Source organism: Marmota flaviventris, chromosome 8, assembly GCF_047511675.1.
Source record: "Marmota flaviventris isolate mMarFla1 chromosome 8, mMarFla1.hap1, whole genome shotgun sequence".
Lineage (NCBI taxonomy): Eukaryota > Metazoa > Chordata > Mammalia > Rodentia > Sciuridae > Marmota > Marmota flaviventris.
The window spans coordinates 98864966-98882820 of record NC_092505.1 but is presented as its reverse complement, the minus strand read 5'-3'; the positions used below and the strand labels follow the sequence as shown (position 1 = coordinate 98882820).

General features: G+C 36.1%; 1 protein-coding gene across 1 annotated transcript in view; it reads right to left on the bottom strand.

Annotated features, from left to right (window-relative positions):
* The window catches only part of Wdr49 (WD repeat domain 49), a 135682-nt gene that overhangs the window by 28648 nt on the left and 89179 nt on the right, over positions 1-17855 (bottom strand). The window contains exons 11-16 of the mRNA XM_027942149.2: positions 16036-16166; positions 13709-13807; positions 11945-12109; positions 9932-10119; positions 8963-9160; positions 4334-4491 (exon numbers count right to left, since the gene is read on the bottom strand). Of these exons, the coding sequence (XP_027797950.2) occupies positions 4334-4491; positions 8963-9160; positions 9932-10119; positions 11945-12109; positions 13709-13807; positions 16036-16166 (939 nt within the window). The remainder of the gene's footprint in view (positions 1-4333; positions 4492-8962; positions 9161-9931; positions 10120-11944; positions 12110-13708; positions 13808-16035; positions 16167-17855) is intronic.

Here is a 17855-nt window from a genome sequence, read left to right as displayed (position 1 = left end):
AAATAATACAGACCATTCTTTCTCATAAACATAATTACAGAAATCTGCAAAGCAGTATTAGCAATAAACTCCAACCATGTATAAAAATAATTGTCTACCATATCTAAGTGGAATTTATTCAGGCATGCAAAGCTGGTTCTCCATTTGAAAATCAATTTATATAATTCCAGTTGCACAGAAGAAACTAGAATAAATGAAATCATCCTCTCAAAATCAAAATCACATTAAAGGCTTCAGAAGAAAAATCATATGATCAGAAAAAACATTTGACAAAATCCTATACCCATTCATAATAACTATCAGCAAACAGAAAAGAAGGAAACTTCCTCACCTTGATAAAAACCATCTACAAAAAACATTCATCTATCATATGTAATAAAGAGAAACTACATGGTTTCCCCCTAAGACCAAGACTAAGAAGAAAAAAGAACGCTCCTTCTCACCATGCTGACTCAACATCATATTGGAATTCCTAGCTAATGCAATAAAACAAGAAAAGAAAATAAGAGTTATATATGTTGGAAAAAAAGAGATAAAACTGGCTGCACCAGGGCTGGGGATGTGGCTCAAGCGGTAGCGCGCTTGCCTGGCATGCATGCGGCCCGGGTTTGATCCTCAGCACCACATGCAAACAAAGATGTTGTGTTCGCTGAAAACTGAAAAATGAATATTAATAAAACTCTCTCTCTCTCTCTCTCTCTCTCTCTTTAAAAAAAAAAAAAAAAAAAAAAAAAAAAACTGGCTGCACCAATTTGCAGTCCCACCAGCAATGTATGAGTATACCTTTTTCCCCACATCTTCGCCAACAATTATTGTTGTTTGTCTTCATAATAGCTGCCAGTCTGACTGGAGTGAGATGATATCTTAGAGTAGTTTGGATTTGCATTTCTCTGATTGCTAGAGATGATGAACATTTTTCCATATATTTGTTGATTGATTGTGTATCCTCTTCTGAGAAGTCTCTGTTAAGGTTTTTGGCCCATCTATTGATTGGATTATTTGGTTTTTTTTGGTGCTTGGCTTTTTGAGTTTTTTATATACCCTAGATATTAGTGTTCTATCTGATGTGTGAGGGGTAAAAATTTGTTCCCAAGATATAGGCTCTCTATTCATATCACTGATTGTTTTTTTTTTTTTTCTGACAAGAAGCTTTTTAGTTTGAATCCATCCCATTTATTGATTAATTAAAACCAAGAATTAATTTATTGATTAATTTATTGATTAATTAAAACCAATTCTTGGTTTTAATTCTTGCACTATAGGAGTCTTATTAAGGAAGTTGGGGCCTAATCCCACATGATGACGATTAGAGTCTACTTTTTCTTCTATTCAATGCAGAGTCTCTGGCTTAATTCCTAGTTCCTTGATCCACTTTGAGTTGAGTTTTGTTCATGGTGTGAGATATGGAGATTCCTTGGAAAACTGAGAATGGAGCCAGCATTCAACCCAGCTATCCCTCTCCTCAGTCTATACCCAAAGAACAGCATACTACAGGTACACACCCACATCAATGTTTATAACAGCACAATGGACAATAGCTAAACTGTGGAACCAAGCTAGATGCCCTTCAGAAGATGAATGGTTAAAAAAACATGTGGCATATATACACAATGGAATACTACTCAGCAGTAAAAGAGAATAAAATCGTAGCATTTGCAGGTAAATGATTAACGTTGGAGAATATAATGCTAAGTGAATTTAGCCAATCCCAAAAAACAAATGCCGAATGTTTTCTTTAATATAAGGTGACTGACTCATAGTTGGGTAGGGAGGGGGAGCATGGGAGGAACAGATGAACTCTAGATAGGGCAGAGAGGTGGGAGGGGAAGTGAGGGGGCAGAGGGTTAGCAAAGATTGTGGAACGTGATGGACATCATTATCCAAAGTACATGTATGAAGACACGAATTGGTGTGAACATACTTTATATACAACCAGAGATATGAAAATTTGTGCTCTATATATGTAATAAGAATTGTAATGCATTCCACTGTCATTTATTTTTTCAAAAATCAATTTTAAAAAGATATAAAACTATCTTTTCTTGAACATGGCATAATTGGGCTGAGGATGTGGCTCAATAGTTAAGCACTCCTGGGTTCAATCCCCAGTAACCAAAAACAAACAAACAAAAGAAAAGAAAAATGGCATAATTGTCTACATGGGAAATCCCAAAAAGTCAAAAAAACAAAAAAACACCTATTGGAACTCATAATCTAGCAAGGATTTAGGAAACAGAGTTAACATACACAAAAAATAAATTTCTTTCTTAAATACTAGCCATAAACAATTAAAATTTGACATTTAAAACAGATCATTTGCATTAGCACCAAAATTGAAATATTTAGTTACAATACATATAAGACACATACAATAACATCTATGTTAGGAAAATTACAAAACTTTAATGAACAAAATTAAAGAACACTTACATAAATGTAGAGATATACATGAGAAGAAAGATTTAATATTGTCATTTTCCCCACCTGATTTATAGATTCAACATAATCTTAATGGTAATTCTAGAAAATTACTTTGAGCTATCAACAAATTGACTAAACTTTATATGAAAACATAAAAGACCCAGAATAGGAAGATAAATATTAAAGAACAAAGTAGGAGGATTAACAAATACCCACTTCACTTCAAGACTTACTGTAAACGTACAATAATCAGAACAGTGTAGTATTTTTGAAAAACTGGATTAATGTAACAGAATAGAGAGCCCCAAAATATGTAACTACAGTGAACTGATTATTAATAATTGTGTTACTCATAATTGCCAAAATGTAGAAGCAATTAAGATGCCTGTCAATAGTAAATCAATAAACAAATTATGGAACATCCATATGATTAAACTTTATTCAGTGATAAAAGGAAATAAACTATTGTATTGAGTTATGAGGGAATTTTGAGAAATCATAAATGCATATTACTAAGAAAAAGAAGTTGACCTAAAAATGCTACATACTATGACTCCAACTATATAACACTTTGAAATAGGTAAAGAAGATAATGAAATATCAATGATTGGATGATGTGAGGAGGGATGGGTAAGTGTAACACAAACCATTTTTAAAACTGTACAAAATAAACAGTGAGCCCTGGTGTAAACAATGGATTTTAATGTGCAATATCAGTATTTATTCATCAATTTTAACAAATACACCATTCTAGTACAAGACATTATGTGTGTGTGTGGGGGGGGGGGTATTTCTTAACTTTTTGTTCTTTCTGTGCCATTGTTCTGTAAACCTAAAAAAATTATAATGCAACATATGCACGTGGTAAGAATTCTAATTGTCTAGAAGAAAACTGAATAAATAAAATCATCCTCTCAGGTTGGAACTGTAGCTCAGTGGCAGAGTGCTTGCCTAGCATGTGTGAGGCACTGGGTTCGATCCTCAGCACCACATAAAAATAAACAAAGACATTCTATCCATTTACAACTACAAAAAATATATTTTTAAATTATCCTCTCAAAATAAGTCAATTGGTTAGTACTGAAGGTGAAATTATGAGAGCATGAGTTAACAAGAATATAGGAAACAAAAAAATAATACTGAAGTTGCCTGGCTTTAGGGAGTGAATGGAAGGTAAGAATGGAAACTTGCAGAGCAATGTGAAGAGGAAAAATGTCTGAGCAAGGTAGAAAGGCTAGAAGCTGTAGGGAGGGAGATGTCTAACATTCAGTTAAACTCTTAGAACTTCTGTGCACCTTTACCAAAACCAGGAGTAACACTTAATGTTCTGACAATAGATACACTGATGAGAGACAGAAGGAGAGAGAGAGAGAGTGGGGGCTGGGGGTTAGATATACAGGTAGACGTTGTGTTTGAGAAAAGGGACTAATTTCCACAATTAGGTTGATGATGGAGTAGAAATAAAAAGACTAGAGACACTGAATATAAATCAAAAGTACACTGAAGCTGGACGCGTGACAAATGCCTGTAATCCCAGCAGCTCAGGAGGCTGAGACAGGAGGGTAGAAAGTTCAAAGCCAGCCTCAGTAATGGTGAAGCGCTAAGTAACTCAGTGAGACCCTGTCTAAATAAAATACAAAATACGGCTGGGGATGTGGTTTAAGTGCTCCTGAGTTCAATCCCTAGTGCCAAAAAAAAAAAAAAAAAAAAAGTACAATGGAGACAAGAACTAACCAGACTTAGCCCTGAGAACATAAACCCTCTCCCATCTACTAATCCCCAAAATTTTAGAGAAATCTGGAGATGGGGTGGTCACTGGACAGCCACAGAGCATGGAACGAACTTTGGGCCAACTTTATCTTTTCTGTTCTCTACTCTAGTTGACATCTGCGTAATGCTTAAAATTTCTTACTTGTATGTTGAGTGATCTTTGTTTTTCTTGTTAAGTAGAGAATATTCTGTTGGGTCTTTAGAAAACAAAGGTTCTGCTCTCATACTTTCCTCTTGAGTTTCACTTTCCATTTCTCTTTTAGAAGGAGAAAGACAGTTGTCAATATGCCAATGTTTTGCCTAAAAAACAACAACAAAGAAATCTATCTTATTTTTATAAAATATATTTTCATCAAATATCTTTGTGATTTACTATGTATTATATTACTAATTGTTGCCCTGGGAATATGCACAAACAGAAAATGACTTTGACCAGACTCCCATCTATAAGGAGCTTACAATCGTAGGAGGAGGTGAAACATTGTGTTAATAAAGGCAGAAAATGAGATGTTATAACAAGGAAACAGAAATTCATTGAAAAGTCAATAATAGACTGAAAAAAAATTATAGCCACTTCCACTTTAAAGTCTTGGATAGCAAACTGTATATTAATTAAGAACAAAAAACAAAACTTTCATTGAAAAATTGCCAGAATTAAATTTTCTTTGCACACTACTTTCTCAAGAACCTCAAAATACAATCTAAGTATTAATTTTTTCCCAGAAAAACATGTGTTACATGATAGTTTTCACATATCAGATTTTGCCAATAATTCTTAATATGCACCCATCTAGCAAAAGTTTCACACTGACAAGTTCTTTCATATTTTAAATACAAGACCAATTTCCTTATCTTGTATCAATTCACATTGTACACACAGGAATGCACCATTGAACACTGCCTATGTGTTAGAAGAGAAGCATTAGGCACTCCAAGGATATTTGACTAGCCTTCAAACTGATCAGTTTGTCTTCAGCATTTGTCTTCAGTAAAATAAAATGCCTGTAAGGGCAGGGAGATAATGTCAATGTGTGGATTGATCTTCATAGAATAAGTGCATAACAAATAGCAAATTAAATTTGGCGTCTGTATTCAAAAGCAATAGGGAAGAGTAGGGACTACACTCAATTTCAAAGTAAGTGACTCATGTAAAAGAGGCTGTGATGATGTGAAAATAGTCACACTGTGTCCTCCAAGAGTTCATGTGGTAGACGTTTGGTCCCCAGTGTGGCTATATTGAACTAGAGTGTTGAACCTTTAAGAAACAGAGTCTACGATGGGAGGTCTTTAGGTTGTTGGTGGGGGGATGCCTTCGGAAGAGATTAATTCTTGTGGCACGCTGAGACAGCTCTATCAAAAGCAAGCCTATAGTTCCTTATTGTCTTTTCAGCAGGCCTTCCCAGCTCTCTGGCTTCCTATCCCACCTGCCTTGTGACCTCTCCATCTCACAGTGGCTCCTACATCTCTAATGTCATCTTCCCTGAAGTGGTGAAGCCAAGGCCTTTATCAAAACCATGCTGTTTGAACTTTCAACCTCCCAAATTCTGAGCTTAATAAACCACTCTTCTTTGAAAATTACCTAACTCCAGATATGTCATTTTAATAACAGAAAGCAGACTAATACAGGGGCCATAATAACTCTCGGGGAGTGACATATGCTCTTTTTCAAGAGAAGAAATCTTTTATCTTTACATGAAATTGCTTAATGTTTAATTCAAATTGCAAGCACTAAGTGAGCAGGTATAGCCAAAGTCCCTGGCCATAAAATCAATCTGATGAGGAGAGGAACCAGTAGATAAACTCTGCCCAGCACAAACAGCAGTTAGTGCTTACAGAAGGGCACTAAAGAATTGCAGGCATCATCTAATTACTTCTTATCCCATCATCATCTGCCAGCTTCCTGGGATAAATGTGTATTCAAGGATAAATCATCATCACCCTGTTTCTTCAGCTCTAGAAATAGCCATGCCATAGCACTTACTTTTAAAAATCTAACTTGAAAACTAGCCAAAGATCAATAGCTATGTCACAAAAGCAATTCAAAGTTATTTTTTAAAAATCTTTTTTCATGAAGTATACGAAATCGCATTGCAATAAATTTTAAATCCTTTAATCAGATTGCGTGTGATTGGGAGATTAAGTCAAGGTAGGAAATCAAAATACATTACTGCTTATCCTGTTTTCATTACTACTAGACCCGTATTAATTCAACTGAAAGACAAATGCTACACTCAAGTGTGGGCAGGAGTCAGTCGCTACATTGTACAGATCGAATTTGTTCAGGAAGAATTATTCTGATCCTATTATTTTTACTCATTGAGCCCCTTCTCCTCCTTATCTATGTACTTGGGTTTGCCTTCCATAATGTTTTCTTTCTGTAAAGGATATCTCTTCTTATTCATCATGAGCCAGACATTCACTGTTGCTATTTTCCAGTACCTGTTCATTCATACCCTCCTCTCCCCTTCCTTCCTTCTCCTCCCCTTCTCTGCCCCCTCTTCCCTTCTCTTCTTTTTCCACCTGACTCTTCCCTTGACGACCTTCTCTTTCCTTCCTTTCTCCTTCCTCTCCCCTCCCCTCTTTCCTGTACCCCTTGAAACTAGCAGTACCCATATTCAAGGCAGTTTGACGAAAGTGAATCGTTCTTTAAAATAAAATCAAAAGTCTCAAGCAGAAGGGACAAGAAAGCCCAGAGTCCTCAGCTTTGTCAGCCTCATGGTTCCAAAATGATGCAGCTCTTGTGGCTCTACTCCTGTCAATTGGAAGGGGGAAAAGGCACTATTTATAATTTATAAAGGATTCTGGGGGATGAAGTTCTTCATATTAAAAAAAAAAAAAGCAAGCAAACAAAAACCTAATGATCTGATGAGGAGTTACCAGTATACAATCAGTGCTACACAACAGTATTTAGGACTTCAGGAAGGGCACTGAAGATTCCACTCAACTAATTTCCTTTTGTCCCACAATCCCAGTTTCCTGGGATAAATGTGTATCATGGATAAACCATCCTCACCCATGTTATGAAATACCAATGACATAAAAATGAATAGTTTAACTAGGACACATTTCTTAATTAAATTAAAATTTAGGAACAGATTGCATTTGCTAGGCACAGTTTATATGTTACCCTTACCTAGGCATAGTCTTATTTTTTGTTTCAACCCATCTAAGGGATGGATACACCAGACCTCACCCACTTGGTGACACTTCATTTCTTGACCTGTCATTCAAACTCCCCCTCGTCTTTCCAGAGCCCTGTGGCTGTCTGCCAGCATCAGCATTACATGGACTTTTTCAATTGCCAGAAGCAGGCTTCCGACTTCTCTCCTACGCAGATTAACAGTCATGTCCCACTCATCTCATCCACCACACACCTACCCACACACCCTTTGAGCTTCCACTCAGCTGCTGTTTTTCCTGATTGAGAAAAGTCTAGCACTTGCCTTATTTATAGAGTAGAAGACACTGATACAGCTCACAAGTGTTACATGGAGACTCCCACACTGCTCAGCCAAACACAGGTCCACCTCCCTAGACTATTTTCTGATTTACCATAATGTTCTATGTCCCAAAGGGTTGCAGAGAATTCTTTCAGCTCAGATTGACATTAGCAAACTGACTTCACCAATACTGACTTCATCAAAGCTTTTCTTCCAACACTAAGAGAATCAGGTATTCCCACAGCATGATATTGGCACATGAGGCCACTGAAAAGAACCAAATTAGGTGGCCGAACAGAACAGGGTTTCAGCTTAAACTCACTCCAACATGTTTGAACAGTACTGGTTAAAACCAGCCAGATATATTATGTTCCCACAGTACAAAGGGAACAGGAACAGAGCCCCCATGAAAACAAGAACAAAAAAAGTGAAACAATGAATATTCCCTTTCTTCCTCACCTCCCACTTCTATTTTATTTCAGTCAGGAACAAGTCAGACCTTAATTTCATGGAACGAAAGGGTTAAAAGCATGTGCTCTAAAGTGAGCCAGCATGGGTAAAAGGGCAAAAGTCGGCCATCATGAGCTTCGAGCTGAGAATTCACTCAAACTCTCTGTGACTCTGTTTTGTTATCCATATAGTAGAAATAATGGAACCTCTACCCTCATGGAGTAGACCATTGTGAAAATTAAAAGAGATAATTCATGTAAAGATCTTAGATATTCTGAGTACACACAAAATACCCAGTAAATATTAACTATTACATTTGAAAAAATAAACCAGGAAATGAATAGGGAGATTTGTCTTTTTTCCAAAATGTTACATATCTGATTATTACCTTTATTATTATTTGATAGCCAGAATCACCTGCCTAATGATAATGTTAATTTTATCCATATTAATTTTTTTTAGTTGTTGGTGACCTTTATTTCATTTGCTTATTTATATATGGTGCTGGGAATCGAACGCAGTGCCTCAGATGTGCGAGGCGAGCTCTCTACCACTGAGCTACAACTCCAGCCCCATATTATATTTTTACTAAATCTTGAACTTGAATTTATTTATTTTAGAAAAGAAAAATTTCTCAGAAATCCTAAAATATTTTGAGTCGTACTAAACATGTCTTTAAATATGTCTTTCTGTGTCTCTAGTGTCCTCCATTTGGTGGAACTACTGCATCTAATGGTAGACAGGATAAGAGATGCCTGGAACTAGAGCTTCAGAAATATTAGGTCAGTGCTTTCAAGACTGGTAAGCTTCAAATGGAAATCAGCCCAAGTTCATACTGAATGCCAAGTAAATACTCCATAAGAAAGGAACAGTATTTCTACCTGACCAAAGATCCAAACAGGAGCATTGCAGATTCCAGTCACACAAATGCTGCAGTCTGCAGAGGAGGAGACAATCAGTAGATGGCCACCTCGCTCACAAACCTCCAAGGAAGTTATCCGGTCCTCGTGAGGTTGGAATGATCTTATTAGCATTGGGGGTTGTGTGACTTTGTTCTCACTGGAATTAAGACAGTAGTCCTGAAAAAAACAAATTTCAGAACTTTAAAAATCCAAGTATTAGCTCAAAATGGCATAGCACTTGTTCTAAAGCCTGATACAAAAATGAAAAATGTATATTTGATAATAACCATCTGTGATCCAAATGCAAAAGAGAGTTCATGATAACAGAGGGTAGAAAAATGGCATTAACATTAAAAATAAAACAGCTTCTCACTAACTTGATTGACTTGGGAAGTAGAAAGAAGAGAGGGAAGAGAATGGAAAGAAAATGATGAATAGTAATTTGATAGAGAGGAACTTTACTTTGTATTGTTAATCACATATTACATAATATTATAATGTTATTCAAAAACTGAACATGTAATCAGTGATTAAAAAAAGAAAAACCAAACTGGCTCATGATGGCAATAATATTAGTTGAAGTTCCAGTACTTCTAAATTAGATTTATAATCTCATTCCAAATAAAGTATCACCCAATTATTACATTTAAATGATGCTGCAGTACGTTGCTGACAAAATTGCATTACTAAATTGGGTGTTTGACTTGACTATATATTAACAGCTTTCCAATACTGAGAAAAAGCTGGCTTTCCCAATTACTTGTTTAAAAGAAGTCTCTGCTCAATGTACATGCTTTCTTTAAAATACTCAAAACTGAGTATTTCTTCCTTTAAGAAACAGACAAGACCCAATCCATATGATTGAATATAATTTTATTAAATTTTTGTTTTCTGCAACTAGAGGCAATCAAAAACATTGAAAACAATGGGAAAATAATTTCAATTTACCTCTATATTCCAGATTTTCAAACATCCATCAAGATCTCCTGTGGTAAGGTATCGGTTCAATTTATCAATAGACATAATAATGGATCCGGCTCCTCTGTGGGCCAAAAACTCAGCCAGAAGTTGTTTCTTAAACGTATTCCAGAATCTGACATAACCAGACCCACCACATGATATCAGGTTAGCTCCTCCTTAAAAGAAATGGAAAACCTAATAACGAAACTGGAACTACAAATACCAGAAAATAACTTCCTCAAGTGGCTTTCCCTGTGTCAAGAAAGCATGTGGCATTAGAGAGGTGATAGCACTCAGAACAATTTCCAGTTCCACTTTGATGCTCTAGAATACAGAATGGAAATAAACCTATAATCATGCCACCCTTTTGTGTTAAGTAGTAAATGAGATAAGATACATAAGATATTTCATTATATTTAGTGTCCTTTCCTTTATTTATTACTCTAATGTTATTTTGTTTTTTTAAATATGGAATTAAGTTTTCTTCAAAATAAAATTATAAAATATTAATTTCAACATAATAATAATGTTCTGATTTCACAAAACTTATTTTTCCTAATCACTTATTGGACATATACATGAAAGAAGTAAAAACCCTGGTACACAAAGTTAGAGGCATGTATATGTGATAAAAGTGTAGCTATTAAGTTCTCTGTTTGCAGCAAGCTTAGAATTGTGTTTTTGAGCTTGTTTTTAAATTTTTCATCAAGAATTTATTGTAAGCCCTTATGGAACTCTTTTTTGGTTAATAGACCTAGAAATAACCTTTTCACTTTCCATTTTTATGTGCTTTGTAGAAAGCATTTTACCTAAATTATTCTTCTGTGGCAAAGTTCCTATTATCTGATAAATCTGTAGATGACTTCCAATTTCCTTCACAAATGTACTGGTGATTAACAATCATATCTGTTTAAGATAGAAATAATGGCATGTAGTCACTTCAGTGGAAACAATTTGGGAATACTGATATCATTAATAAGAATTAGTGTTAAGGAAATGAGAGTAATTTTAGGATAATAGTTCATATTGTGAGTATAAGTGGGTTCTAGAAAATAGAAAGTTTTATAATCTGTTCCAAGTCCATTTTAAATATTCCACAATGTTCCTACAACATTGATGATGAAAAGATTTCTATGAGTATCATGCAGTTTTTCCATTTGCAAATTAAATATGGGAAAGAAAAATAGAAAACATGATTTAGATATGCTTAGCTCTTTTTTCAAACATATAACTCATAAGTTTAGATCTCTAATGTCAAGTAAATATACTTATACATATAATTCCTACTATTTAGATGAAAGTTCAAACACATGCATTATTCTCAAAAGCAGATTTTTATTGAGAACAATGCAATCTTCTTTGAAACCATGCTACTACCGCCACTGAAAACAGAGAAAATCAGGCAAATGGGTGTTTCACCAATATAATATCAAATAACTACAGTAAATCATCTGATGGCACCAGTGTTGGCATTCATCTCAGTAGAAATTAAACCAAGATTCTGACTTATTCTGGAAAATATATACAACTATTTAAGATACTCAGATTATGAGAGAGAGAGAGAGAGAACGAACACAGGGAGTTCTCATCCTTGGATCAGCAGTTATTTCAGAATTTGTCATTGCTCCAGCCTCCAAGCCCATCATTATGTTCTCCTTTGACTCTTTTTATGTTTGGGGCATGTGTCTTTAGCTGTGTCTCCTCCCCTGCTAAGGTCTCTCTTCCCTATGGCTGGGACACCAATTTCAATCATTGCCCATAACAAATAGTTTGTCAGAATTTTCCTCACTCTGATCCTGTTATACACAGCACTGGATAAATTAGTCATCACTTCTAGTCTGGCTCCCACTTCTGTACCCATCCTCCTGTGGCCTCCCATGACTCAGGAATGAACTTGTTAGCTACACGGAGTCAAATGCTACAAGACCTAAATAGAAATAGATTGAACATTTTTATTGCTTCCCTTCTCAACCACAGGCAAACTATAAACACATCTTTTACCTGTGGTTGCATTGGTTTTCCTTGCTTCAAGGAAGCAAAGCCTCATAACAGCATTGTTACCCTCGGTGTCAATCTCCAAGGTGTAGGCTGCCAGGGTGGCCTGATCTGCCATGTGGTACGAAGAGGGGCTCTTCTCAGCACTGAGAAGATCTTGAGGCTCTGTATCTGTCGTGAAGACAAAGCCAGGTGTCTTAATGAAGAGAAGCATATGCTGTTCATACTAGTACATATGGAAACAACAGGCCCATGTCAGTCACCGTCTCAAAACAGACATACAGTCAACACCCATCAAGTTTCCTGCTATTCATTTCCTCAACTTGAAGGATTATTTGATTTAATTTTTGTCTTTCATATTCCACATACACCATGTTCTCCCTTGACAAGAATTAATATGGACTTCATACTATAGTCACTGCTAACATCTCAGAGATTTTTGACATGCTCAAGACAAATGTGTTTTTAATAATACGGCATTTCCAGCTTATTAATCATTAATCATAATCTTGTAAATATTGTAATGAACATGAAGTCTAATGGATATTTTTACATATTTAAATGAGCATTTTTAGCAATGCTGTTAGTTAATTACCTTAGAGAGGACATCCTTAATGGTACTTCCAGTATGCACTAATACCATCTCTAGGCTAAAGAAAAACTGAGGAAAATCATCAGCAAATCTATGACTAGTCTGCACATAGTCATGAAAAATATCTACAGAGATATCTTCAAAGTTGCAAAGCAAGAAATCTAGAGATATGTTCTTTGTATCTTTTATAAATTTGGAGTTATTTATTTTTCTATCGTATTTATTTTTCTGTATATTTAATGGTAGCTGCAATTGGTTTGCTATAGGTGTCAGTGCTGTCTTGAAGGTGCATGTAGAGGAAAAAGCAGATACCCACCCTTTCCATGGAAGGCTCAGATGAACACTTATAGTAAGCTCTTTGTACTTGAACAGGTCAGGCCTGTGTGCCTGCAGCTAAGTAATCCTCAACCTCTTAAATTGGTTTTCTTACTCTCCATAAATCACTTCCTCAGCTTTTTCCAAACAACTGCATCTGATGACCAGTGCTTTCCTAAGTTGAATTCATTCTCTGTGAGCTTATCCAATTGAGACAACAGAACCTGGCCCGACCATGAGGAATGACATATTCATTGCCCGAATAAATTAGTCTAAGGAAATACCTTTAGTATCTAAGGAAATTCAAATAAAATGTGAAAGGCAATTGTCAAGGTATTTTGCTTAAGTCTAAAATATTCATGTGCTCTGCTAAATTCCCATAAAGTACAACATAGTTCTGTCTAATGCTCCTCACAGATTTCTAAAGCAAGGAATAATTTAAGATTTCCAGGTGGTATAATATTTAATAGAAGCTCCAGATTGAGCCTGAACAGCCAATCAAGTGAACACAGTTCCCATTTTCCTACCAAGGGGTACCCAAGGTTCACTCAAAGGCAATTTGGCAAGGTTTATTGGCAAAAACTGAACTAGATAAAAATGAGAGGCCTGCTCCCTGCTGTCAGTAATACAGAAATGCTGATGTAGCATAAAGAGAAGAAACAACGTGCCGAGGAGAATTTGCTAAGCCAAGTAAATCTCAAGGTTCTTTTTTAGTCACTTTGACAAGACAACATTATCCTAATCCTTTGTGCTTATAGCTGATCATCTATAATTCAGCAGTAAGCTGCATTAGATACAGGCATAAACAACCAGCCCTACCATGGTCTGACTCAGTCACATTTTAGTTTCAAATTTGCACTCACCTGATTTTGATTTTAGCAACCTCTGGTAATCAGGGTGAAGTACATAGTGAGCATTTTCTGTGCTATTGTTCCACAGAACAATTTCTCCATCATAACTCCCTACATGAGCCATGATAAAGAATATAAGTTGCCAAAAATTTAGATAGAAAATACACGCAATAGTAATTTGAATACATTATCAATGCATCATACATATAATCTGGCATATAGCAGGCATTCTCTCTATATTTTTGGAGACATGAATATAAATAACTGGTATTTTTTACTAACTTTAGACTTACATTCCTCACAGAGTAATCTATGTAGTAGGTGTATAAAAATAACATTTACCTTCTTTTACTTTAGAGTAATAAAATGTTTAGAATAAAGGCTTTGCACTTAAACAATTTAAGTTTCCATCCGAGTTCTGCCACTTATTAGTTGTGTAACTTTGCACATGATATTTAACTCTACTTGATGCCACAATTTCCTCATCTACAAAACTGGGTTAATAATTGTATTTCTCTTACCAGGTTGTTGTGAAGAATGAAAAGTATTTAGAATAGTGCTGAGCACACTGTAAGAACCGAAAAGTGTTAATTATCATTTTACTCTTTTTATTATTAAAAACAAGCAAACCAAGTCCTCCTAGATTTCTGTTCCCCACGCTCTTGGTGCGCACGCACATGTGTGTGTTCTTTCCTTGCATTAAACACTGCAATCTGAAAACCTAAAATTCTCCCTGCAGAAAGTACTCACTATTTCTCTTCCCAGGGAACAGAGAAAAACTCAAGAGTGAGGCTAAGTTGACTAAAGCCTATCTTGTGGAGAAAAACTGCAGCAAGGCCCACATCACCACGTTCAATGGCTCCAGGAGGACTAACAGAGTCTTTGGCAGAGTGTTAATGGCAAGTGTAGGGTTGAGTTTGAGTGGAACCTACAGATGGTGACTTCCTTGAGATCTGGGAAGAGTCGAGAGAAATGCACACAAAATTCTGTACTGTTCTGGAAGCCGGTCATGGTAGCACACACCTGTAATCCCAGCAGCTCAGGAAGCTGAGGCAGGAGGATTTAGAGTTCAAAGCCACCCTCAGCAAAGGTGAGGCACTAAGCAACTCAGTAAAATCCTGTTTCTAAATAAAATACAAAATAGGGCTGGGCATGTGGCTCAGCAGTCAAGTGTCCATGAGTTCAATCCCTGGTTGTCACCCTGCCCCCCCCCAAAAAAAAATATTTCTATACTATTCTGGAAAGGGCAGCCTGTATAACTCAGAAATTGGCTAAACAGATGAATTTCAGATATCCACAGCTTATCCATGTCTCTTCATGATGTTTAAATTTTCTGTTTGTGAAGTGCTTGACCAAATATTTGCACATAGAACTAACAGAAGGGGAATGATTATCTATCCACCAATACAATGGTATTTTATGACACTATAACAACTGCACAACTTTCGAGTTCACTGTCTCCATCACAATTCAGGATGTGATCCTCCCCGAAGGTAAGGATTTTCAGTAGCTGTAAAGTGGATTCAACTATAGAGTTAGCCCTACCAGAGGACAATCAGGTAAGTCCTAAAAATATTAATGGAACCTTAAATGTGGATCAGTAAACCTCATAGAGTGACACTTTAGCTCTTATCCTGCATGTTTTCATTCCTCTTACCTGATGACATCTTGGATTCCATAAAAAAAAAAAAATTAAGCTGTCAAAATACAGACATAAAAATTTCAATGTATCATCTGTTTCTATAATTGCTTTTATAACAGTTTTCAAACCCTTTAATATATTACATCATCAAAGTATGCCAATGGGATGGTATTAAGAGCTTAGATTTGTACATTTTGTGAGCTGAATTACATCAAGGGGTTAAAATGTTCCCGTTGTGAAACATCTGAGTACCACCAAGGTGTGATTTGTACTCAACCATTATAATGCTACTCTTGGAAAATGGACAATAAAAATTAAAGCTAATAATCATCGATGTGCTTCTTATATGCCAAGCACAATGATAAACCCTGACACAAGTCATTTGTAGTTTAAAACTATAGTATAAATATATAATTATTAGCCAGAGGAAACTATAATTTAAAGTATGAGTAACTCTCACAGTATCTTGCTGTGGCAAGTGGCAGAGCCGGGATGAGAAGCTGAAGAGCCCACCATAGGAGCTGACACCTATCACCATTAATATATTGCCCTAGAAATAAGGACTGAAAGGTGATTTAAAGGCAAGCACAGCTTCTTCGGGAAATCTATTCATTTTGCACTTGAGAAAAGTTTTTTTTGTTAAAGTGAACCAGAACAAACCGAACTGCCTGCAGCCAGTTGTGAAGGTTCCGTTTACCTGTAGCAAGAGTTTGTGGAGGTAAAAAGGCAGCACACAGGATGTCATCTTGATGCTGTATTCCACCTTTCCATTCTTCAGGCTGGATGAAAAATCGATTGAAGTTTTGGGGTCGAAACACAGTGATAGCTCTAGTAAAAAGGATATAGAATTTATCTGTGAATCTGAAATTGATACAGGTACTGAGTAGCCATTATCCACTTGAGTGGTGTGATTTGAGAAGCCTAAAATACTATGTTGGGGTTGGTGATATAGTTCAGTGGCAGAACACTTGCCTCGCACAACAAATGGCCCTGAATTTAATTCTCAGAACCAAAAATATGTGAATGAATAAAAGTAAATCAGTAAATGATTACACTGACCCAAATTTTATCACCAATTGTCATCTACAACATTTAGCTTTCCCCTTGTTATGGTTTAGATCTGAAATGTTCCCCAAAGTCATATGTGTTGAAGACATGGTCCCCAATGCAGCAATATTCAGAGATGAGATTTTTAGAAAGTGACTGGGTCAGGAAGGCTGTGGGTTAATCCATTTAGTGGATTAATAATTTGAATGGACTACTGGTAGGTAGTGGAAACTATAAGCAATGAGGAAATAGATTAGTGGGACCATGCCATTGTGGACTATATCTTATCCCTAGTCCCTCTCCCTCTCCCTCTTCCTCTCCTTCTCCCTCTCCCTCTCCCTCTCCCTCTCTTTCACTTTCTCTTTCCCCCCAATCCCTTCTTGGCTTTCATAAACTGAACAGCTTCCCTCCACCATTCCCTCCCCCTGCCTCATCTCAGGCCCAAAGCAATGGAACCAGCCAACAAAGACTGAAACTTCTCAAAACATAAGTCAAAATAAATCTATCCTAGGGCTGGGGTTGTGCCTCAGTGGTAGCGTGCTCACCTAGCACACGTGAGGCACTAGGTTCGATCCTCAGCACCACATTAGAAAAAAAAAAAATGAAATAAAGATCGTGTGTCCACCTACAACTAAAAAAAAAAAAGAATAAATAAATAAATCTATCCTACTTTGAGCTGTTTTTCTCTGGTATTTGTCACAGCAACAACAAAATTAAAATGACTAACAAATAACTTTCTTCTGGATTCTCTCACTGAATTATCTGGTAAATCATGAATATTTAACATCTGGGAATTAATTATTCGTTTATAACCATTAATGCCAAACATATCCATTTATTGGATTAATTATTCATTTCCAAAACCCTAAAACACAGTTTCCCCATACAAGTATAATGAAACTAGTGAAAGTTTTATAGTAATAATAATAAAAAGTAGGATAGATCTATGAATACTCTTAGGTAGTTTAAGCAAAATCAATAAAGTTTCTCTCCTCAAAGCATCTCAGGACATTTAACATATTCACATTTTCTACGGTATTTCCCATACTTAGGTGGTTTCATATCTATTCTCTTGGAGTATACTCCATCTTAAAGTGGAACTCATTTGGAAAATACCATTCCAAAGAAATGGGATATAGGACAGATACATTTTGAATAGAAAGAATAGTAAGCATCTTGGAGCACTGCTAACAAATTTCAGAACAGACTAGAATGGGTAGAGAATGAAATGCCTGGTTCCTAGTTGGGAAGAAAATATTGTTGATATTAAATTGTAGGGCCATCAGTACCACCTTGTTTCTACTGGGTCTGAGCTCTGTTTGCCAGCTCATGCTAAGCCTCTTCTTCCTTCTAGAGCCACCCATTTCTCAAATGAACATTGGAAACCCTAAGATTGGTGTCTTCACTATCATCCTCTCTACACCTTTTTGAATTGTGCTTTTCTTCCCACCACTCTGAGGTCTCCTGATT